The 24,512-nt window shown below is 33.5% G+C and overlaps 5 protein-coding genes and 1 long non-coding RNA gene across 7 annotated transcripts; 5 read left to right on the plus strand and 1 right to left on the minus strand.

The window, feature by feature from the left end:
* Positions 1 to 1,980: 1,980 nt before the first annotated feature.
* Positions 1,981 to 2,850, plus strand: LOC147923717 (DNA damage-repair/toleration protein DRT100-like). The gene has a single exon (XM_087497059.1). It carries the CDS (start codon positions 1,991 to 1,993, stop codon positions 2,543 to 2,545), a length of 555 nt encoding a protein of 184 aa, XP_087353185.1. The 5' UTR covers positions 1,981 to 1,990; the 3' UTR covers positions 2,546 to 2,850.
* A 686-nt stretch (positions 2,851 to 3,536) lies between these two features.
* LOC104757722 (polygalacturonase inhibitor-like) lies at positions 3,537 to 4,769 on the plus strand. Its single transcript, XM_087497060.1, has one exon. The coding sequence runs from the start codon at positions 3,989 to 3,991 to the stop codon at positions 4,544 to 4,546; it is 558 nt and encodes a 185-aa protein (XP_087353186.1). The 5' UTR covers positions 3,537 to 3,988; the 3' UTR covers positions 4,547 to 4,769.
* A 704-nt stretch (positions 4,770 to 5,473) lies between these two features.
* On the plus strand, positions 5,474 to 6,596 carry LOC147923718 (uncharacterized). The gene is made up of 3 exons (XR_015587740.1): positions 5,474 to 5,818; positions 5,919 to 5,994; positions 6,212 to 6,596. It is a non-coding gene; the product is annotated as an uncharacterized LOC147923718 (long non-coding RNA).
* A 4,190-nt stretch (positions 6,597 to 10,786) lies between these two features.
* Positions 10,787 to 11,712, plus strand: LOC104759650 (uncharacterized). Its single transcript, XM_019239179.2, has one exon. The coding sequence runs from the start codon at positions 10,787 to 10,789 to the stop codon at positions 11,687 to 11,689; it is 903 nt and encodes a 300-aa protein (XP_019094724.2). The 3' UTR covers positions 11,690 to 11,712.
* A 56-nt stretch (positions 11,713 to 11,768) lies between these two features.
* Positions 11,769 to 12,245, plus strand: LOC147923719 (polygalacturonase inhibitor 1-like). The gene has a single exon (XM_087497105.1). It carries the CDS (start codon positions 11,787 to 11,789, stop codon positions 12,153 to 12,155), a length of 369 nt encoding a protein of 122 aa, XP_087353231.1. The 5' UTR covers positions 11,769 to 11,786; the 3' UTR covers positions 12,156 to 12,245.
* A 4,452-nt stretch (positions 12,246 to 16,697) lies between these two features.
* On the minus strand, positions 16,698 to 22,554 carry LOC104757723 (uncharacterized). 2 transcript variants are annotated; one of them, XM_010480486.3, is made up of 19 exons: positions 22,288 to 22,554; positions 21,720 to 21,777; positions 21,298 to 21,402; positions 21,065 to 21,121; positions 20,902 to 20,972; positions 20,694 to 20,793; positions 20,529 to 20,599; positions 20,291 to 20,418; positions 20,074 to 20,177; positions 19,923 to 19,976; positions 19,739 to 19,794; positions 19,608 to 19,646; positions 19,352 to 19,499; positions 19,074 to 19,249; positions 18,930 to 18,997; positions 18,685 to 18,819; positions 17,686 to 18,601; positions 17,310 to 17,600; positions 16,698 to 17,214 (listed from the first exon to the last, which is right to left on the minus strand). In XM_010480486.3, exons 2-19 carry the CDS (start codon positions 21,750 to 21,752, stop codon positions 16,923 to 16,925), a joined length of 2,844 nt encoding a protein of 947 aa, XP_010478788.1. In that variant the 5' UTR covers positions 21,753 to 21,777; positions 22,288 to 22,554; the 3' UTR covers positions 16,698 to 16,922. The 2 variants fall into 2 exon arrangements, with proteins under 2 accessions (XP_010478788.1, XP_010478789.1); XM_010480487.3 differs by having other exon boundaries at positions 21,720 to 21,768; positions 22,288 to 22,516.
* Positions 22,555 to 24,512: the final 1,958 nt, after the last annotated feature.

Below are 24,512 nucleotides of genomic sequence, written 5' to 3' on the forward strand. Positions count from 1 at the left end.
GGGAGGAATTCTTTTCTTTCTCTTTATCTTTAATTCCTAGAAATGCTAATGTAAGGGCGGATTCTTTGGCACGCCAAGCGCGTACATCTCCGCACCAAGTATTGTTTGTAAACGATTTCCCTACCAATTGGCTCGTCTGAGCTGATCTCTTGTTGACAAAATAAAAAAAATAAAAAAATAAAAAAATAAAATAAGCTGTTCTTCGTACTTGGAAAGAATTTTTACTGGAATCTTTTCTTATTAAAATAATCTTCCCAAATTATAATATATAAATTTATCCTCAATACTTATATCAAACAAATTGAAACGTTGAGGCTATTTTTATCAGTGAAGTATAGAGGTTCATAAATTATTTCGAGAAAACAGTATTTGATATATTTCTAGACAAAAAAAAATTTGTGCAAATTAAGAAAAAATAGATACATATATCTAAAATATATTATAAATTTTAAAGTGCATTGTGAACTTTTAATTATTAAGAGTCTCTCTCACATTTCATAATTTATAATCATGTAAACAAATAATTTAAATAATTTTTCAAGAAATATATTAACAATTGTATGTATATTTCATATATAATTATATATTCTAAATTAATATTGCATCATACCTCACGCATCATGGGGACGACTTTCTAGTATAATATATATAGAGTGCTGTAAAAACATCATTAATAACTTGATTTAAATTAAAATTGTCGGGGATGTTAAAAAAAAATGTTTGTAGAGTAACTGATTCATCATTAGTTTAATGTTATCACATACTCTCATTGTTTTACAAAGAGTATCTAATTCATTTCACACAAATTAAAAAAATATTAAAATATGCATGTCTTTATTTAATGAATGGTTAATAAGTTAATTTAGTTCTAGATTAAAGGTAACATTAGGAAATTTAATATAAAAGATGCATAAGAAATGTAGAATGACATTCTTTGTGAAATAAAAATAAAACTCTATAATGACATTCTTTATGAAAAAGATGGAGTAGTAATTAACAGAATTATGTGATGATACATAGATAGTCAATAGAAAACTGTGATTTTTGATATTTGATAATTATTCATTGGTAAATAAAAATATTACTTCAACTTGAAAAATGAGTATTATGATAAATAAGAAAAGAGAAAATCCTGTAAAAAAAACCTTTAAGATGAGAACCAATTCCAATTTAAACCTCAAAAATAAGAATTTGTACAACAATTTTGTTATTTAAAACCTAAGATGGAGTTATTACATTACAAGGTTAACTCTATAAAATACTTCAATTTATAGTTTTTATATCTTTAATGATAATTAATAATCTATAAAATTTTAATATTATTATATGTAAAAATGAAAAATTGTTTCCTGATATATCACAACATTTTTAACAACAAACATAATCTAAAAATGAATTATGGGCTGACTCTTCTCCGCAGCTTGTAGCCTCGTTGAAATAAGCGCCGGCTCTATGGTCACAACCACATCTCGAATCTTTAATTATTTGTGTTCTACGTACGCAACAACCATTGCATTATTAAACCAATACATAGTGAACAAAAATAGCAGGTTAATAGCTTAAAGAATTATTGAGCAACGGTGGATTGTGGATTGTGGATTGTGGATTAATATATACAGGAGCGCTGCGCTTACCAATGTCACTTCAGGTTCAGGGATCACTTACCAAGTCTGTAACATGTGGTCATCAAGACATTTCAGTATAATACTACATAAATAGTATGCTCTGCCGTGTTTTTGAAGTCTGTCGGGGAGATGAAAAACTCGACCATGCTTATCGCCACTTATTATGGATACATGCACATGGATCGGTCAAAAATCGTCAATATTTTTTGTTTCAAGATTATTTGACTAAACAAAAAGAAACGTGTTACAAGAATTAAAAAATGTAAAGAAAAAAAAAGAAATAAGATCTCGAGAGTCAACACACTTACTCTATTACTATTAATAGCTACCTATTGCTTCTCTCAATTGCACCACACAACGCCACCATGAACACTCGATCCTTCACTCTATCCATCTTTGCCGCAGTTCTCTTTCTTCAGTGTCTAAGCCCCACCGGAGCTGCCACGTGTCATCCTGATGATGAGGCGGGGCTTTTAGCTTTCAAATCGGGTATAACTCGAGATCGTCTGGGCATTCTAAGGCAGTGGAAAAAAGGTACTACATGTTGCTCTTGGATGGGTGTCATTTGCAACACCGGTGACCGCGTCACCAAACTGGAAATCAATGGATTTGGCATTCTTGGCCAAAGCGTCATCTCTGGCACAATCTCCCCGTCCCTGGCCAAACTTCAACACCTCGAGGGAGTTTACTTCAACTATCTTCTAAATGTCACCGGATCTTTTCCACAATTTCTTTTCAAATTACCAAACCTAAAGTACGTTGACTTCACAAATACTGGTCTCTCTGGTCCCCTTCCGGCTAACATCGGTGCGCTAAGCCAGGTGATAGAGTTAACTCTTGAGCAAAGCCAGTTCAATGGTCCGATCTTGATACCAGTCTCGGAATCCACCAAGACAAGACTCACGGACTCAAAGACTTAGAAGCTTGGGCGGAAGCGATATGATGGAGAGTAACCGGGTTGATGCTGATTCCACAACACCAAGGGCTAGAGAATATGATCCAAGGGCTATTCCTCGCGAGGATCAGAGACTCTACACGAAACCTAAGTTGTTTGATTCCACAAACTACCTAGAACTCGCAGGAACAAGGATTTGATTCAAGACACAAAGTGTTGAAGCAAACTGAAATTTCTTATTATGCAAAAACGTGTCTTCAAAGGTAAAACGTGATAGAGCTTATATAGAGGCTCAATTACAACATCTATATGTTGAAATAAAGAAAGAAATCTCCACAATTAATGATAATTATGGTCGTTGAAAATTGAATGAGAATATCGGCCAAATCTTGAAAGTTGTGATGCACCTTGAGTCTTGATAACTTGGGGCCGAAGTTGTGGCTTCTTGGGACGTCTAGATACATTCTAGGAAGCTTCTGGATGGTCTTGAAAGTCTCACAAAGGCGCAACACTGAATAAGGAAAAGGCCGCTGTGTCATAAAGACAAACCGATCCAAATAAGGAAAGTTGCACTTTGGCTTTGTCAAGTGAGGTGGGGTGCATCCTAAGATGTGTGGTGAAGTCTCCAAATGATATAGAAGCTCTCCAGGACGCCAAGGGATGCGTTGGTTTGAGCCATTTATGGAAAGATCCATTTTGAGTGATGATTGACTTGCAGAAAGGCTCCCTGAACCATGTCTTGAACTAGCTCGAAACAAGGGTGGCTTTCTTTGATCATCTTCCATAGAATATATGTAGGAAGGTATGTGGAAGGATGTTGCCTCATTAAAAACCTTTCTAGGTAAACCCATTGGGACAAACCCTAGATAAGGGAAAAAGAGTGCAACGGTCCCATTCCAAAGATATGATCTTTCAGCCCGTTGAAGGTCCGCATCACTTCTAGTTCCAGTGGTCAGCTCCAAAGTATGTTTGTTTCTGATTCTTGCACATATTGGAAGGATATCTTAGTTCTCCTCAACTGGTACAAGCTGGTTCTCTCCAAAAAGTACTTCAGGCAGTTTATCGGGAAGTTCTTCAGGTTGTACATCAAGAAGTCTGTCATGTAGTACTTCAGCTACTGCTACAGCCGGTAATTCAGCTCCCGTTCTTACATCAGATCCCGACTTCCATATCTAATTTGACTAGGTTAACGTTGCTCAGTCTCAGCGGTAACCGCATCTCCGGCACCATCCCAGATGTTTTCAAATCTATGAAGAAGCTTGTATTTCTTGATCTCTCTCGGAACCGATTCTCAGGAAATCTTCCTCCGTCGTTGGCATTGCTTGCATCAACTCTTGAGCTCCTTGACGTAAGCTAGAACATTCTCTCGGGGACGATCCCCAGCTTTTTATCGAGACTTAAGGTGCTTTCCACATTGGTTCTCTCCAAGAATCAGTACTCCGGTGTCGTACCAAAGAGTTTTGCTAATATGACCAAACTTGCTCATATTGATCTCTCCCACAATCTTCTAAGCGGCCCGTTCCCTACAATGAAGATCGTTGGTGGCATCGTATTTCTTGATCTCTCATACAATCAATTCCACCTAACAACAATACCGGAATGGGTAACCTCGTCACAGTCTATCTACGGGTTGAAACTTGTAAAATGCGGGATCAAGATGAGATTCGACGAATGGAAGCCATCGAGACCACAATTTTACTTTTACCTCGATCTGTCAGAAAACGAGATCACTGGGAGTCCAACATGGTTCCTAAACCAAGCACTGGATCTGGTAGAGTTTCTGGCGTCAGGCAACAAACTCCGATTCGACATGGGGAAGCTAAAATTTATGGACTCATTGATAATGTTGGATATATCAAGGAACTTGGTATTTGGGAAGGTGCCAGCGACCGTGGCTGGATTAAAGACATTAAACGTGAGTCAAAATCATCTTTGCGGAAAGCTTCCAGTGACAAAGTTTCCCGCCAGCTCGTTCAAAGGTAACGACTGTCTTTGCGGCTCACCACTTTCTCCTTGTAAGGCTTAATTAGCAGCATGAAAACTACATATTTGAAGCCCCAAATAAGATCTGTACTTCAAGAAACGAAGAGGCTCCATCACAATAATAAAGAAAATGCGTTAGTGAAATTAGTATTTTATCCCTTGTACATTATATTCAAAAAACACTCGTTTTATTTTCTTACTCATAAAGCACCGTGGAGGATTGAGATATAGCCGTTGGATCATGTAATAAAGTTTCTCTCAGACTACGATAACATCGGCGTGAGATAGGAATGTGAGCAGCATCCTGTTTGTCTATTTGGAAATGAATCATAAATTTTGTAAAGCGAGCAAAACTATGAGTTACATATGATGATCACTAATTAACTTCTCACACAAACCACCAAACATATATTCATTGACTATAACAAAAACAACAACCAAGAGAACAACTATTGTTTCTTTTCAAAGTCTCGATTTCGTATTCTTTTTTAGAAATCCCAAAGAGGTAGCAATATACATCATTCTATAAAGGGACAATTTGAAAAATATACTAAATTTGAAAAGAAATTTGAAAACTACACTTAATATTATAGTGATTTGGAAACTACACATTTTGAAATGAAAATGGACAGAAATACCCTTATTATTAAACAATTTTAACAATTAAATAAAAAACAATAAAAATTTAATTTATATTTAAAAATAAATCAACTTTAAAAATAAATTACTTTTTAAAAATTTTAAATTCAGAATAAATTATTTAATAACTTAAAATTATAACAAAAAGTATTTATTGTATTTTAAATAATGATTACATCAATCAATTTTTGATCTTAAAATTTTAAATAAATAAAAGAATTTAATATTTTTATTATTTAGATTTAAATTTATTTAAAATAAATAATTCCAGATTACAATTTATAATATATATATATATATATATATATATATATATCAATGTTTTAGACTTATTTTATCAATGTTGATTTATTTATAATGTCGACTTTTTGAACTATTGTTTTGTTTTTGACTTCTGTTGACTTAATTATCTTTATCATCGACTTACATTAAAACAGTTGACTTATGTTATGTAACATCCGTGTTCCGGGAATAGAGTTTGGGTTATGTTGAGTAAACCAAAAGAGTGGAGATATTGACAGTTTTGTGGGGCGTTTCTTCTCATTCGCGGATTGAAACCAGCGGGTGTTACGGGGACGATTGCGGTTTCATCTATAATCTGATCGTGCTGAAATTTTGTGGGAAGCTTCTGGACGTATATACCTTGCTTTTCACCGGAGGGATTAGAAAGTTAACGGTTAGTTTTGGTTTCGTGGTTTCATTTGTGAGGTTGTTCTTTTCTGTTTTTTCCTGACAGTTTGTTTTCAATATTTGTTTGTTGTTGTGATTGGTTGTAGGAACAAGTTTGGTTGTTCTTAGCTATTGGAAAGCCTCTCATTTGGTTGTATTTAGTTTTGTGAATCACTTGTTAAGGTAAGTGCAGGACCATGGCTTATCTAAGCTGGAGATTTCTCTAATCTGCTTGTTTATGTGTTGTTTGGCTTGTTGATTGTTGATTGTTGATTGATGATTGTTGGTTGATGGTTAGAGATGTCTCTATTGCTTGTGTGTATAGCCCAGTAGATGGGAGGATTGCCTTACTGAGTGTTTATTAAATACTCATGCATTGCAATATGTGTTTGTGGTGCAGATAAAGGCAAAGTGTGACCGTGGAATCAGGGCGATGAAGAGGAGGATGTTCTAGTGGTTCGTTTGGTTGTCTGGCTTCTGTTAGGTTGCTAGAGTGGAGTCCTAGAATGTTGTTTAGGATTGCTGGTTCTTTGGATGTTGTTTGGATCATTAGTTTGTGATTGGAATTAATATTGGCTATTTATATTTATTGGATATTGGTAATGTTTTCTGCTGATGATTGTGATTGTGGTTAGGTGGCTAGTGGATATGGGACCACTAGTTGTAGTTTATTATTATATTATATTATATATTTATTATTTAAAAAAAAGGGTCTGTCTTTTCATGTTATGGCTAGTGGACTTATAACATAGTCGATTTGTTTAACAAGTGACTTATTTTTTTTTGTTCATCGGTTTACATTTGTTTTCTGTTGATTTGTTTATTTATTGTTGACTTATTATATTCTACATTGATTTATTAATAAGGTCGATATTTTAAATGGTTGAGTTAAATTTAATTTTTGTCGACTTATTTAATTTTCTGTCGATTTATTTTAAAATTGTCGACTTGTTTTTTTTGTTTGATTGTTTTTTTACAAAGTCGACTTTTGATGATGTTGACTTATTTGTTTTGTTTGTTGACTTATATTTTTTTCTGTCGATTTGTTTGGTCTTAGTAGACTTATTTCATTTTAACTTGACTTATTAATATGATTGACTTTTTGAACTGTCGACTTATATTTTACTCCTGCTGATTTATGTTTTTTCTTTGTTGACTTATATTAAAAAGTCAATTTATTCTTTTAATAATTGATTTGTTACATAGTCGATTTGTTTGAACTGTTGATTTATTTTCTAAAATCTCACAATTTTTTTTTATTTTATTAAAGTTAACAATTTCCAAAATAAATTAAAATATATAATTATTTTTCAAAACTTTTTTATTAAATGAAAAAACTGAAGAATTATTAGTGAATTATATATTTATTTAAAACTAATATTAGCTAAAACATTTACTAAACATAAATGGAAAAATTAATTCTAATTAATTTTATTTAAATTTTTATATACTAAAATTTTAAAATTAAATTACTAAATAATACCGAATTTTAAAATTTTAAATAATTCTAATTAAAAAACTTTAGAAAAATTCTGAATATCTAATTTACACAATGTTTTTAAAAATAATTTTTTCAAATGAATTAATTTAATTATATTGTATTTATTTTAATTTAATTTGTAATTGAGGATAATATAGTCATTTAGTTGAATACACAAGGTACATTTCAAAGACTAAAAAAATTTAGTATAGATTTCAAATTCCCTATGAAGTTTGAGGTATGTATTCAAATTTTTTCTTCTATAAAAGGCACTTGTATTTGTTCCTTTGAATTTATCTAAATATTTTTGGAGGCAAAAGCTTGTGTTTTTCATATTCTCTGTCTTTGTCGAGTCAATTCCAAGACTAGAAAATTCTTGCTTAATCACAATCAGATGATAAGTTATTCTCGGGTTTAAGAAGTGTACTCTCAGCCAGCATTTACAACCATCACTTGATCGAACCTCTTTAACCTCCTCAGTGCAGAGCCGGCGCTATGTTCTAAAGCATCACAGGTCAATATATATATATATACATATTTTTTTTTCTTTGAAAATGATTTTCCTTACATTTTTACTTGCAAACAAACTCATCTGAACTCATCCATTAAGCTTTTATAGTCAAATTTTGCTGAGAAAGCTTACCTAATTAATAAAACCAAAATTTATCAGATGAACTCTAGAATAGGTATATAATTGAGAAGCAAAATTGATGATTTGAAAACAAAATGGATGTGTTCTGAATCAGAGAAATAGACAATAGTGAACTAAGACAAGTAAAAGGCTAGAGGAAGAAGAAAGAATGATCCTTTAATTGAGTTTTTTTTCCTGTGGTTTTTGTAACACCCGCAAACCAATTTTTGGTATTTTGGTAAGGGTGTCGATCGACACCTTCTAGTGAGGCATCGATCGACACCAATTGTGGCCGGTTTGGTCGGTTCAATTTTAATTGTCCGGTTTGCGTGGTTGGTTTAGGGAATCCCTAAAATCGAGTTTTAGAGGAAGAAAACGACCTAGGGTCGTGTTGTTTTGGGTTATTCGCCGTTTTTGAGAGAAAACACAAAGAGAGAGTGTTCTTGAGCTTTTGGGAAGAGATTGAGAGATTCCTTGCTGTTCTTGGGAGATCTAAGGCTGGGAAGGTGTTAGAAGCTTGCTAGGAGTGAGGGAATTCGTTCTTGTTGGTCAGAATCTTCTTGAAAGAGGTGAGTGCATGACCATGGCTAATCTAAGCCTTTGATTCCCTTGTTCTTGCTTGTTGTTGCTTTTTTGTGTGTTTTTCTTGCTGGGATTGGTTGATACAGGTTCCTACGGTGGTATAAGGCCTGGGTTTCGAGTATTGGACGAGTTGGAGGAGATTTGGGAGTCAGATTTGACTCTCAACTTCGCGCAGATCGCAGTTGCAGAAGGAGTGTCGATAGACACCACTTGGTGTCGATGGACACCACTTGGTGTCGATGGACACCAGCAAATTGGGCATCGATCGACACTGTGGGGTAGTGTCGGTCGACACCAAGGCCAGTGTTGGTCGACACTAGGCTGGTGTCGGTTGACACCTCCCTTCCAGCGAGACGATGTTTGATTTCCTGGTTTGTGTGTTTGTTTGTTGCTTGCTTTGGAACTTTGGAATCATTGTTGCTTGTGTGTATAGCCCAGTAGATGGGAGGATTGCCTCACTAAGTATTTATGATAATACTTACGCATCTCAATTGTGGTTTGTGGTGTGCAGGTAAAGGCAAAGTATGATCGTGGAATCAAGGCAATGAAGAGGAGGATGTTCTAGGGACTCGATTGGATGTTGTCTGGCATTGCTAGGTTGCTAGAGTTGAGTCATTAGAAACATTGCTAGGTTGCTGGTTCCTTGTTTCTTGTTGTTTGGTATTTGGTTATTGTTTATGCTATGATATTGGATTATTGTTGGAGTATTATTGGTTTATTATTGGATATTGCTTGTTATTGTTCCGCTTTTGATTGTGAATGTGGTTAGGTGGCTAGTGGGTATGGGACCACTAGTTGTAGTTTATTTATATATTTATATTAATTATTATTTATTAAAAGAAAAAAAAAGGTCGGTCGTTTCAGTTTTCTAAAAAAGTAATATTTATTAGATATTTTTCAAATAATTTGAAGCTATTATTTTTGAATAAAAACGAAAAATAAATAATAATGAAAAATTATCAACCTTGGGTCTCGAACTGAGGAGGTGAACGACAGAATTAACTAAACATTGCCACCAGGCTACATGTATGTTTACTACAAAACAAGATGGCCGAATTTCTTTTAATCAATAATCGGCCGCAACCTTGCTTGTATCCTTGGCCGGCTCCGCTCAGTGGTGCTTATTACATCATTCCACTATTGATGTAAATCAAAAGTCGAAAGTCGAAGGAAATTAATTTATGCATCTTTAAGAGTAGCTAAGAGACGAATTTGTAGCTTGGACAGTAAAGATGCTTCAGAGTTTCGATGAAAGAAACCTGTTTTCCAATCAATAATTGGGCAAATCAAATTGTGGCTAAACCTATAAATAAAAATAAAAATTGACCTTTATAATATCAAACGCATATATAATTAATGATCATGAGGGCATGTTTTGTATTTTCGTTCAGGAAAGATATTACAGAGATTTTGGTTTTCCTTTGAATGGAATATAAACGAGAATTGGTCATTGTGAAGTTTTTTGTTGCTACCTCAAACCCAAACGACTCCTAGTAGTTTAACGTTAAAGCTAATTTATTAAACTGTTAGCGTTAAGTATATAACTGAACTCTTAAATTGCTTATTTCCACATGATCAACAGGACAACCTCCTCAAGACTCTGGTAACAATCACATCTCGAATCTTTACTTGTGTTCTACGCAACAACCTTGCATTATTTAAAATTGCAAGTTAATAGCTTTTAAAATTACTGACCAACGGTGGATTGTGGATTGAAATATACAGGAGCGCTTACCAAGTATGTAACATGTGATCAAGTCTCTTTAATTTGTCAAGATCTTATATATCGGTTTATGTAACACGTGTTTTTTTTTTCTTGTTTTTTTCTGAAATAATTAAGAAGTTTTGGGTCGAAACACATACATCTCATTAGACCCGAAACCATAACAGCTTACATGGTTAAATCAGCAATCTTTAGGCTTTTGCCAAAAAAAAATATGAGTTGAACTATTGGCTCTTGGTATTAAACACATGTGTTTCTTACTGTAATACATGAATAGTATGTTCTATCGACATAGTGTTTTTGAAGTCTCTGGGGGAACTAAAACTCGACCATGATTAGGGCCATTTATTACGGATACCAATGATTATTGCCACATGCAAATGGATTGGTCAAAAATCGTCAACTTTTTTGTTTAAATTAATTTTACTACACAAAAATAAACGTGTTATAAGAATTAAAAAATGTAAGAAATAAAATGAGATGAGATCTCAGAGAGTTACACACTCACTCTATTAATAGCTACATATTGCTTCTCTCAATCGCACCACACAACACCACCATGAAAACTCGATCCTTCACTCTATTCATCTTTGCCGCAGTTCTCTTCCTCCGGTGTCTAAGCCCCACCGGAGCTGCCATGTGTCATCCTGATGACGAGGCGGGTCTTTTAGCTTTCAAATCGGGTATAACCCGAGATCGTTTGGGCATTCTAAGCCAGTGGAAAAAAGGTACTGAATGTTGCTCCTGGATGGGTGTCATTTGCATCACCGGCGACCGCGTCACGTCATTGAGAATCTCGGGATCTAGCGTTCTAGGCCAAAGCGTCGTCTCTGGCACAATCTCGCCGGCCTTGGCCAAACTTCAGCACCTTGAGGGGGTTTACTTCACCTATCTTCGAAATATCACTGGATCTTTTCCACAGTTTCTTTTCCAATTACCAATGCTAAAGTATGTTGACTTCAGGGGTACTCGTCTATCTGGTCCCATCCCGGCTAACATCGGCGCGCTAACCCAGTTGGAAGAGTTTACCCTGGAGGACAACCAGTTCACTGGTCCGATCCCGCCTTCCATATCTAAGTTGAATAGATTAACTTGGCTCAGTCTCGGCGGAAACCGCATTTCTGGCACCATCCCTGACATCTTCAAATCTATGACCAAGCTTGGTTTTCTTGATCTCTCCCGCAACCGATTCTTCGGAAAACTTCCTCCGTCGTTTGCATTGCTTGCACCCAGTCTCGTGTACCTCGACATAGGCCATAACAAGCTCTCGGGGACGATCCCCAACTATTTATCAAGATTTGAGGCGCTCTCCTTATTGCATCTCTCCAAGAATCAGTTTTCGGGGGTCGTACCAAAAAGTTTTGCCAATATGACCAAACTTACTCATCTTGATCTCTCCCACAATCTTTTAAGCGGTCCATTCCCTACATTGAAGATCGTTGGTGGCATCGTTTTTACTTGATTTGTCGTACAACCAATTCAATCTTAAAACAATACCGAAATGGGTGACCTCGTCGCAGTCTATCTACTCGTTGAAACTGGTAAAATGCGGTATCAAGATGAGGTTAGACGATTGGAAGCCACCGAGAGCAAAGTTTTTCTCTTACATTGATCTGTCAGAAAACGAGATCTATGGGAGTCCAACATGGTTCCTAAACCAAGCGAAGCAGCTGCTGGAGTTTCAAGCGTTAGGCAACAAACTACGGTTTGACATGGGGAAGCTAACATTTGCGAAATCATTGAGAATATTGGATCTGTCAAGGAACTTAGTATTTGGGAAGGTATCTGTGACGGTAGCTGGACTGCAAAACCTGAACTTAAGTCAAAACCATCTTTGTGGAAAGCTTCCAGTGACAAAATTCCCGGCCAGCGCGTTCAAAGGTAACGACTGTCTTTGTGGCTCACCGCTTTCTCCTTGTAAAGCTTAGCAGCATGAAAACTACAAATTTGTAGCTCCAAATAAGATATGTACTGATCAAAATAAGTACGAAGAAATCCCATCAGTGAAAGTAGTATTTTAACCCTTGTCATTCAACAAAAGTACTCGTTTCATTTTCTTACTCATAAAGCACCGTTGGATCATATATATAAGACTTAGACTACGATATAACATCGGCATAAGATAGATATATATGTGAACAGCATCCCCTTTGTCTACGTAACCTATTAATTTTTGTGAATTTTAACTAGTTCAGACTCTTCGATCTTATATAATATGAGAAGGTTTTTTTCAATTTTTGCTAAGGAGATGACATTTGGCTTATCATATTGCTGACACCTGTATTTTTTTTTTGGACCTAAATAACTATAGTTTGAACCTAATTAATTACATGCCCATAAAACAAAAAAAAATGCCATCAACATTTCCTTCATCCCTTCTTTAATCAGAAACATATGCAGCCCCAAGAATCTAGAGTCCTTATATCACTCTGTGGTTGGTTTCATTTCAGAACTATACCAACATTAAATTAAATTTATAGGTTTGAATTCTTGGGTTTAATTTCTGTGTTTTAATCTTCTATAATTTTCACGGAGACAAGCCGAATCAAATTTAGGTAAGATGGTGGGATGGTATTATTTTAGTAAATTAGTTTAATTTTTTAAAAATTGTTTATACAAAAATTAAATTTTTGTATTTACTTTCTGGAAAATTACGTAAGATTGTGAGATGGTTTTGATCTAATTCTATAATTATTTTGTTCGATTCACACTTATTATTTCAGACGTTATGGTATTTTTGAATTATTTAAAATTTATAAGTTTTCATATTAGGAATTTCATAATAAATTATATGAGAAGGTTTTTCTCAACTTTTGCTAAGGAGATGACACTTGGCTTACCATATTGCTGACACCTGTATTTTTTGGTTTGGACCTAATTAACTACATGCCCATAAAACCAAAAAAATGCCATCAACATTTCCTTCATCCCTTCTTTAATCAGAAACATATGCAGCCCCAAGAATCTAGAGCCACCTTATATCACTCTATGGTTGGTTTCATTTCAGAACTATACCAACATTAAATTAAATTTATAGGTTTGAATTCTTGGGTTTAATTTCTATGTTTTAATCTTCTATAATTTTCACGGGGACAAGCGGAATCAAATTTAAGTAAGATGGTGGGATGGTATTATTTAAGTAAATTAGTTTAATTTATTAAAAATTGTTTATACAAAAATTAAAATTTTGAGCTTACTTTCTGAAAAATTACATAAGATTGTGAGATGGTTTTGATCTAATTCTATAATTATTTTGTTCGATTCACACTTATTATTTTAAACGTCATGGTATTTTTGAATTACTTAAAATTTATAAGTTTTCATATTAGGAATCTATATTATGAAAGATGGCCAATTCTCTCCATCTGAGTGACACATCAGTAGTGGAGAGAGTGCCACTTGTCTATCCTCATTAAAAGCAAAAAGACCTATTCATGTATTTTGTTCTTTTTTATATTACAAAAACAGTTTTAATATTTACATAAAAAAATTAGAGAGGCTTATAACATTTCCCAAAAAAGTAGATGCATCACCAAAAGACAAAAAAAATATCGGGATTGAATCAAGAGCCGCTTCTTCCTCTCAGCGTAAACCATGAATCTATGGATATATAGTTTAGGAGTCATAATTTTGTCAATAGTTTGAAGAGTTGCAGCAGTGATAGAGATATTTGTTAATATTGTAGAGAAATTCATGAAAGTTTGTCCCTAAAATTTTTTTTTTTGAAGAAGATTGAAGTTTTGTTCACTATCAAATGGAAGATAATTGAATAAAATTGTAGAATGTTGGTTTAACAGAATACAGAGACAAAGAGGAAGGAGTTTTCATATTCTAATATTTAGAAATTGTCAAAAATAAAATTAAATGAAATTCTTATAAAAAAATAAAATAATTCTAGAGTTATATTCAAGAAATTGAAGAGCTAACATGAAAGGAAGATGTCTATCTTAATCAATCTTGATAAATTAAAATGTTAGTAGTTCATAGTATATAACTGAGAAGCTAAAAAACTCTTTGTTACAAAATATGCATCTTTAGATCAAGCTTTCATTTGGAATATTTTTTTTAGAAGTTTTAGACAAGAATTGTAAAATGGTTAAGCTTTCAAAATAAAGTTGTCTATGCATGTATCTAATAATTCAATTGCAAAATGAAAAAAGCTATTTGAAGTATAAAAAAAATATCAGAATCAAATTATATTTTTCAAGATTTCCACAATTAAAAAATAGATAAACTCTACATAAAAAATCAAATTGTTTAAAAAGCGGTAAGCTATAAGCCCGCGCATAGCGCAGGTATTCATCTAGTTTCATAATAAATTATGAACATAATCAGTTATGTTTTGATTTGAAATAATATCATCATTTTATGCATTGCCTCTATCTACTATTTCCTCAATTCTCATTTTTGTTTATATTACTTCTCATTTTTAACTTATTATTTAGAAACATTTACGAATTTATGATCATTAATGTTTGATTTCAATCCCCTTCTCTCTCTTAAAGGCTCAAACATTCTATAAAGTTTAGTTTTCTAAAAACAACATATTACCATACAAACACATCCTCATTCAGACTATTGTGAAAACAAAAACATTTACTTTCTATTCTATCCTCGATTCAATCTCCAACGAACAACAATACACCGGTAACAATAGTATCGTTGTTCGGATCATCCATTTTTGGGAAGTTCCTAACTTTAGAAGAAATATTATCTTACTAAGTCTTGAATTTTTTCTCCAGAAATTTAAATTATTTTTACTATTGTTCATCTTTTGATGATTTATGCAATCATTTTAAAATATTTATAAAAGAAAATAAATAATTTCATGTGTTTGATTTTAAAAGTATTTTTATATATAATGATGTTGGGCGTCATATTCTTAGAGTAAGAGTTGGAAAAAATCTTACTATATTATATCATATAATAATAAAGTAAAATTTTCTTTTCGATAGCTCCAAAAGATTTTCATTTGATTATCTCTTCTTTCACAAGTGTCACTTTGTTTCTTTTAATTTTTAGTGTAACAAATTTATTCAATCGAATTTACATAATAAAAATTTTGCTTAACAAATAATTTGATGATTAAATAGTTTAAGAATATATGATTATAATATTTAGGTTGTATAGGATAATGTCGAGTAATAATTGGCTGTTTTATTTCCACACTTTAATATAAATAATTCACATGATCTTGATATTATATTATTTTATTTCATTTTCAATCCATTTAAAATAAACTAAAGTATATTTTAATAATATAATTTATTAATAACTAAATGAGAATTGGATATATATTTTTTTTTGATAAAGAGATAACTGTATATATTTATGTTTAAAGAGAGAAGTGAATGTATATTTAAATTTAATGATTTGATTAGCTAAGATGCCCGTTCAGACATCTATATATATAATATATAACTCTTGAATATATATTTAAAACAGTAGACAATTTTAGTTATTAATTCACAATAATGTATTTTTATAAACCTGACACATTTTTTTATTAATTTTTCTATTCCATCTCATCAATCCCATATTTTGTACCAACTCTCATTTTTGTAACTTTCATAATATTTATAGTAATGTAATGAATGATTAATAATAGTATTTAGAAATATTGCATATATAAGAAAATATATTAATATGTAATGATTGCATATCTATAACGCTCACATAGTTTATTATGTGACTCATATAACAATGAAATACAACCTCCGTTTTAATTTAGTTGTCATTTTAGGTTTTCAATGAAAATGTTTGGTGAATATTCCAGTTTTATCTCTTTCCTGCTATTTTAAAGTTTTGACCAATGAAATATTTATAAAATATATTAATAAAGAGTAAAACAGACAATTTAGTAGTTTTTTAAAATTTGTGTGAGAAAACCTCAAAAACGACAAGTAAAAAACCAGAGAAAATATAAATTACATTTGTCTAATTGATATAAAGATTAGTGCATTTATTATCTAATTAAATAAAAAATTATCCATATGCTCTTAACTACAATTTCTCTTATAAATATAAAGATATACATTTTACTAACTTTCATATCTCAAATCTTACATAATATTTTATTTTATTAATACTGTTTTAACTAACAATCTCCAAAATTACAAAAAAATATCCAAAAACAATGTAAACTAAATCCGTGCATAGCACAGAGTGACTACTAGTATTATAAAAATTATACAGTATTAATTGCTCATACTCTTCAATTCTTTTTTAACTAGTTCATACTCTTCAATTTTAACTAGTTCATAGATTTTGCACTGTGATCTGAGTATTCCCTAATTCGCTCCTCTTCTATATCTGTACTGCTGCTATTGCTCAATGAATTTCTAAGAAGTTGTGATCATTATTACTGATTCTTGCTTGGAAAGTTATGTATTTTAGTTGTTTACCATATATGCTTTTTCTCAGGGACATACTTAATTGTCTTTTTAAATGAAATAAGTTAGATCCAAGCATTTGCTGCGCACGCCAAGACTGTAGAAATTTTATTAACAGTTGTTTCTGTTTAATATTGTAAAGAAATATCTAACAATTGAAGTAAACGCATGGAAGAAGAGGGTAGAAAGAGGCGTAAACGAAGCCGAAGAAAAGCCGAACACAATAAGCTATGCATATATCTGAACAGAACTTAACGTCTTGTGAGTTGCATGCGACTATGCATAATTAGGTTGTGTCCTGGCCTACAGGCGAATTATTCGGAGGAAGGTTTCGTACGTAGTCTGGAGGCGGTTTCTATGGTCCTTTCCCTTGGTGTTTTTCAGATAGTGAGCCACTTTGATAAACCCAGCGTGTTGTTGAAACAACACAGACGTATCCTCTTCCTCTTGTGACCTTAATGATTGTTCTTGTTCTCTCTTAGGTGGTTGCATTGTGTGTGCCCACTGTATCCCCCAAATAGCTAAAGGCCTCATGTAACAAAGTGACCTATACTCGTCATTCGTGGTCCATGCTTCTGGTGTCTGAAATGAGCAGCTGCAACCCAAAAAAGGTGGAACAACAATTGTTAGTCGAACACGAACACTGATGAATTGACAAAGAAAAAAACACTAATTCCAAGAAGTGGTTACCCGAGACCCTGGTCAGACCAAGCGGCCTCATAGATTCCACTTGCTGTTTTAAACCCTTTATCTGCAAGTCCTTCTTGAATCATACAAGAAGCAACCGAGTAAGTAGTCCCTGCCCAAACCTCCCTTGACACCATTGTGCTTGTGTCTACTCGTCCATCAGGTAACATCCCGTTCACAGCGCCACGTGTCCCATCTCTCACTTTCATCACATTGAAGTCATAAACAGTCTCCAACGCTTTCTTAATCCACTCTTCCTTCGCTATTGGCTTTAGTCCACAAGCTCTCGCATACCTATACATAACGCAGAAATATCAATACTAAGTATTGACTCGAGAAGTCAAATTCTAAAAGCAGCATTACTATCTTTGACACCTACCATTGTCCAGCCATTTGATCAGCCAAGATCGACGAGCTCGAGCCGCTTCGGCTATTATCGTAATTAAAATAAGAACCGTTCCAAAGCTTCTCATAAACGCTTCTTGCTTTCTCATACTTGGCATTGAAGTAAACCGCAGCCCCATTGTCCCCAATTTCACGGGCCAACGCGGATCCGGCCTGAAGAGCCGCGACCCAGAGACCACCGCAGTAAGCACTAACGCCCGAACAAGACCACGCGTCGTAAGTCTGATCTGGAAACCCTTCGTTCTCAATCATCCCATCTCCGTCTTTATCAAACTGGTCCAAGTAAGCGATTGCAGTGTACACCGACGGCCAAACCGCTTTCGCAAAGTTTAGATCACCAGTGGCAACCACGTCTCTGTAAACTTGAAGAACAAACTTGGAGTTCAAGTCTTTCCACCTATCCGTGTTGAACAAGTTATAAGCATTTACTTCAAACCATGGATCATTCAAACCAATATCATGAGGAACAGCTCCTAGGACTTTTCTGGTAACAAATTCGCCAGAACTCATGACTTGTTTCTTGCTGGAGTCATGCATCAGAACAGCAGCCGCGAAATCTCTCTGGATGCTTAGCTCGAGTTTTGGGAAAAGCATAAGCAATGCGAAAGAGGAGTAGAAATGAACGTCGTAAGTATTGTACATTAGGTATTGGATTCCTTCTAGGTAAAGAAATTGTCCAATGTTCTCTGCGGTGTTCTGAATCATACTGGTTCCAAGGGCAGCGTTTGAGGATAAAGGTGCATGAATCTGTGAGCAGACCGCATCGATTCTTCCCAAGATGTCTAAGGCTATGTTGTTCTGGTCTGATTCAGTATTGTCTATGGTTGATATACTGAGAGAGATCCTTCTTCTTCCTATACTATCTAAGCTTTGCTTTGGAGGTAAACCATCTACAGAGAAAAAAACAATCCGGGTTTAGAAAATCGAAGTTACAGAAATATGTAAACTTGTGTAACAATCAAACATTTGTTACCGGTCCACATGGTTCCCCCTGAGTTGAAATAGTATAGTTCGTTGAAGAGAGTTATCCGATACCACTCAGGAAGTGTGGTGTCAGAAAGAATAGGAGCTTGCCACTCTTCAATCTGAGTCTCCCAATCAGAAAAGTCTAACAAACAAGGAAGAAAAAAGGAATAGAAAGGAGTTAAATATCAGAATGTGATGATCTCTTACTTTAACTAGACTCAAGAAACAAGAAATGAGAATTGTTTTGCATACTGAGAAGAGCGTCGTGAGCCATTGCCACCGCTGCATTTCCTAAACTGCCATAGAATCTTGTGTATCGTCTACATATAGAACTCTTTTAAGTTAGAAAGAAAATATGTGTTGGATTGAAGTCTAGTGTGGGTAGCACACACATACCTATGGTAAGTCTTTTCGTCGAATCTAGCCTCAGGACAATCCCAAGAGAGAGAAAATGTGACTGTTCGATCACAGCCCGGTGGAACTTTCACCTTTGCTGCTATGGCTGCTCCAATGGAAGTTCCAGGTTTCGACGGAAAGCATGCATTGCTGGTTAACTTGTCGAATGATGCGTTCTAAAGAGCAGAAACAAAAAAGATATAAAACTTTTGATCTTTTTTTAGACCAAAAAAATAGTGAACACTTGCAAAAGATTACTATTTGAAAAAATATGTTACCTTTTTAATCTCATCCCACATATCTCCTGCGGTGATTTTGTTAGGAGTAGTTCCTGAAACTATGAAACAAGGACACGAGGAAACACGAACATCCTCGGTTTCCTTTGCGGCAATTGCGTAGCTTACTGGTGGGTGTCCATTTGCTGTCCTGCAAGGTACGTTACATAACAATTAAAACGAATCATCAACACAATTTTCCAGTAACTGACGCTAAAAAAACCGAGTACCAAACCAATCAAAGAAAGTGGGTTTTTACTTGTGTTGTAAAGCTACTGCATGAACTCCATCTTCTGCCCTAGAAGATTCCACAAGAGAATGAAGATACATGTCAGCAAAAGAGAGCCATAGCAAAATCTGTTACAGCATAAGATGACGAGCGCGTCTTACTTCATTGTTGAGTTAAAGTGCTGTCCAGTTAATCCAGAAGCTCCTCCCACAGAATTCTAATTAACCAAAGAGACAAATGGGTCAATATCTTACATAGTGAAAATATGAAGAAGAAACCAATCTCCTAAAGGTTCTTAAAAGGACATGAACTAGAGAAGATTTCCTATGTACTGAGATAACGTACCTCCCAAGTAAATAGCAAAGTAACAGTTGCTTGTTCTGCTCCAGTATTTGTCACCTGAAACATGAAAAAACTCAATCAGCTCCTGCACAAGTTGTTACCTAAGCTATAAGCCTATAACGTTAAGGTAAACGACAGTAGAGAGTATTCATACCGTGAAGTTGAAAACTGAAACCGGAAGACTGCTTTCCTCGTAATTATGAGGTATAAAGGGAGAGACTTGACGAGACACTATTCGGAGTTCAGGGTCAGGTTCACCTGTTCATCAAGTAAAAAACATTTTTTGATAACCTTTATAAATAAAGTGTTTTGCAATAGATTAATTTTGTATTACAGACATGGTTAGAAATATTTTGGGACAAATATTATACCATTATAAACGGTCCAAGACCTCGGATAAAGAGCATGGTAGGTAGATTTTTCCCCTGTCATGTTCCAGTCCCAAGACTCAATTCCTATTTTTGGAGCTTGGCCTTTGCATAAATAACCTCCATTGTCTCTGCACAATCATATACAGTAACACAATTAATATCATTTGCACCTTCATGACTCTGTTTCTTTAACTAGGGATCTGATGAAGACACAAGAAAAACTAAGGATTTGGCTTACTTAATAACTTGTGGCTTTGTTGGACATAGAACAGTTGAGTGTTTAACACCGCCAGGGCGAGAAACAAAAGCCTATTATTATAAAAGATCAAGAAGCATGAGATGGATACATAAAGTCACCAATATTACACAAGAAACTAAGTAATGTTCATAATCATTTACTAACAGAGAATTGGTTCGCGAGGATTGGAGCTTCCTCGCAAATTTTTGGGAATAGCTTGAAATGCTGAAACTCACCCTTGTAACTCCTTCCAATGCTTCCTGCACTGAAACACGCCCCGCGGTGTTGGTACATTAGAACATTGCAACAGAGGATCTTATAACTCTAGAGCATTGTTACTTTGTGTTTTATGAAAAATTTGTGAATCACATACCCAATTCCTCCTAAAGGGACGCCATGTTCTCCCGTTATATGGTGTTTTCTAAAGATATCGAAGATCGAAGCCTGCATGATTTAGTAAGTTTTCAGCATTCAAGGAAGACAAAGGTGATCAAATGTTTGTGAGCTTAAAAAAAAACTATGAGAATATCTCTTACTCTTCCTTTTGCCGCTTCTTCTTTGGTGTGACGCCACAATCTGTAGCCTAATGGGAACTATTCGAAAAAGCCAAAACAGAGAGAGGTTTAAGTTTTTTTAATAATTTCCAAAGAACAGAGCATCTGACCTAAAGCATAACTTTTATAGCAAGAAAGAGGATTTAAGAATCTGTTTCTTTAATTGAAGAATATTTAATCATAAAGAATGATGAGGGAGAGAAAGATGAAATTACCAGATGAAGATGATCTCGTTTGCTCAGTTTGAACTCAGAAGGGGTTTTAGCTTGGCTGTTCAACTTTCTTTCCCATGAAAATGGAGGAAGTCTATCATCTGTGACCTATAATATAGACATATGTATTAAATACTAACGTTACAAATGTAATTAGTATATTTACCTAGGTCTCTCTCATATGTTCTATATATATATATATATATATATATATATATATATATATATATATATATATATATCTTGTACAATCATTAGCATAATAATAAGAATCAGACCTTAAACCTACAGAAAGAGTTTTGACCCATATATAATCAAAGAAGAAGCTAAGTTTGCGTCACTGCTGTGCGTAATCACGTTTTTTTTTTGGTTTTTAACGTTAATCACATAATTAGTAGTTATGATAAAGAAAGAACAAAATATACCATTTGGTTTTGGTCTTCAGAAACGTTTTGCATCTTTTGTATAATAAACCTGCAGAAACTTCAAAACTAAACCATTAGATATTTCAGATTATCAGATATATATAATCATAAAAGACAAAAGTTGGTTTTTTTTTTCTGGATTTATTTCAGGTGAAAAAGTAGTCTTTTGTCAGAAAATCGGGATGGACAGTGTGTCCACCAAAGAGCAAAAAAAAAAAAAAAAAAAAAGACAAAACAAAACCCAAGAAACAGCTTGTTTTGCATGAGAAAACTGAAATCTGTCATGGGTTTTGTAAGAACAATATTGATGATTTTATACCACAAAAATAGTCAAGATAGAAGCTGTCAGGAAGATCAAGAGTTCAAGTGCACAAGGGCTAAACCTTTACTCAAAATAAAGAACATGCAGAAAAGATAAACAGAAGAAACAAGAAAAGAATTATACCCAAAACAAGAAAAGAGAAAGAGAAACAGCTTTGAAAATTGAAAAAATAGCTTGATGAGATGATTATGTATAGACAAGAATTATGATTACAATTCCAACTACAAACAAAAATGTGAAATTTACCAAAAGAGGATAATCTGTTCAAGTCTCCAGAGCAGAGAGCGAGAGAGAGAAATGTGAATGATATATGAAGGAAATGAAACACGAAGAGACAGGTGTCTATAGAAATTTCTGGGTTAGGGGAAAGAGATGTAACTTAAATAGAAGAAGCAAAGTAAGAAGAAAAATAAGACAACATGCGGGCCACACAATATAGCTTTGGTTGGTGATTACTAAACTGCAAAATAAGATTACCAAGAGTATGTTGTCTACTTGACGTTTTAAAACTCCTTTATTGAAAGCTGTATGAACGTTTATATAACAAAATAATACTTTTTTGGTCAATTTCTTGTGAATTTTGTAGACGAATTCCACACTGAATCCACATTTTTATTTATTTTATTGTTTTTCATTTTGAAAGAAGGATTCTGTAGCCAAATCTCATGTGACTTATAAGTTATAATCTCCAAATATTTTTTAAAATAAATAATAAATCAACTATAATAGTGCACCCACCCACTGAAGATATTACTTTTGCATATCTTCCATAATATATAACTGAAGTGGGAATGCACATCATGATTGTTTTGCCTTTTGGCTTTCGGTAAAATAATGTAGCAGGTGCCCAGTTAATAGCTGACCCCGTAAAAGAGTTGGTAAAAAGGATAAGGAGCACTATCACTTATTGGTTTGTTCGGTTTTATCCAAAATAAATAGACAGTATAAAAATTAGTGATATGATCATTTCTATAAGATAAGTAAATTGAAATGGACAGAATATCAAACGACAAGCATATTCGAACTAACACTCATGTGTAATTTAAAGACTCACGCAATCCACTGATTGAACAAACATACATCATCTTTTTTCCTATTCCAGAAATTGTATAAAATACAATCCTTTAAAAATAACATAGTTTATTTTTATATTCGAAGTATATATTTTTACGTAAAAGTAGAAACAGTATTAATCTTCATTTTGATTGGAGTTCCTGTTTTTGCTATGTCTTGAAATTACTCTTATATTTCCATCGAAAATACATTGACCCTAGCCATTTGTGTAATATATATAATATATATCCAATATTGTTTTCCGTCGTTATACATTTTTCTTTGAAACTTCTATAATAGAATACTTATTAATAAATTTCTCCTTGTGAAGAAGTAAACTGTCCTTAAATAGTATTTTTATAGAGTCCTGAATTTTGACCAATAAAACTTGGTAATCCACTAAAGATAATACTTAACGACTAGGTATTCCATTTGTCGGGAAAATATACTTTAAGAAATTGAATAGTTTTGATATGTTCTACACTTCTACTAGTGAATTACTATAAAAAAGCAAGCATCTATATATATATATATATATATATATATATCTTTGTGAGTATGTGAGGCATGATTATATATTTAATTTTAATAAATTTACTCTCACATTCGACCTTTTTGATGTTGGCATGTTGCTAGCTCCAGGTTCATTCTTAGTCTATCAATATAATTTTATCGTAATCATATCCAAGTGTCTAAGGAAGAAAAAGTCATGAGATTCTGGTTGGTGAATTTGACACATAAAGAAATAAGAGACAAAAACGAAGAAGAAGAAAGTGAGCTGTTTACGTTGAAGTGTATTAGTCTACCAAGAAGAGAAATCATCAACAGAGCTAACAAATGTGAACGTGCTTTCTACAACGTCACTCCTCTCTCGTTCGTGTAAACCGCGTTATTATGTATGTATTTGAATTCTAATTATTTAATCTTATGTTCTTAAGCTACGGTTCTATAATGTAATAAATTTGTATAGTTGAAGAATGATATATATAAGTGGTCAAATATTAACTTAAAACAATTGTACCACTTGATTTTCTAGACGTTGATACGTACATTTAGTTTACTATATATTAAGTAATGTTTTAACATTACTACTTTGTTTCAAAGTAGTGATGTTTTCTTTCGTTAAAATTTTCAAAATAGTATTTTTAATGCCAATTTTTGTTTTTTTTTTTCATTATTTAGTTATACTATTTAGAGATTTAGTCTATTATTGTATGGATAAAAAAGTCAGGTTACACAAGTTGTCTTAATTTGTGTTCATTCAATTTCAACCTATACGTATTTCATTTCATGGATATAGTTTTAATTTGATCATTTAAATTAGTTTTTCTTTAAATCTTTTTTTTTTGTTTTTTGTTATTTTTCTTTGTTTTCTTCTTTTTGCAGTAGTATATTGTTGGGTGAATTTGTGTGATGAC

The sequence above is a fragment of the Camelina sativa genome, chromosome 17 (assembly GCF_030686135.1).
Source record: "Camelina sativa cultivar CO46 ecotype springtype chromosome 17, ASM3068613v1".
In the NCBI taxonomy this organism is placed as follows: Eukaryota; Viridiplantae; Streptophyta; class Magnoliopsida; order Brassicales; family Brassicaceae; genus Camelina; species Camelina sativa.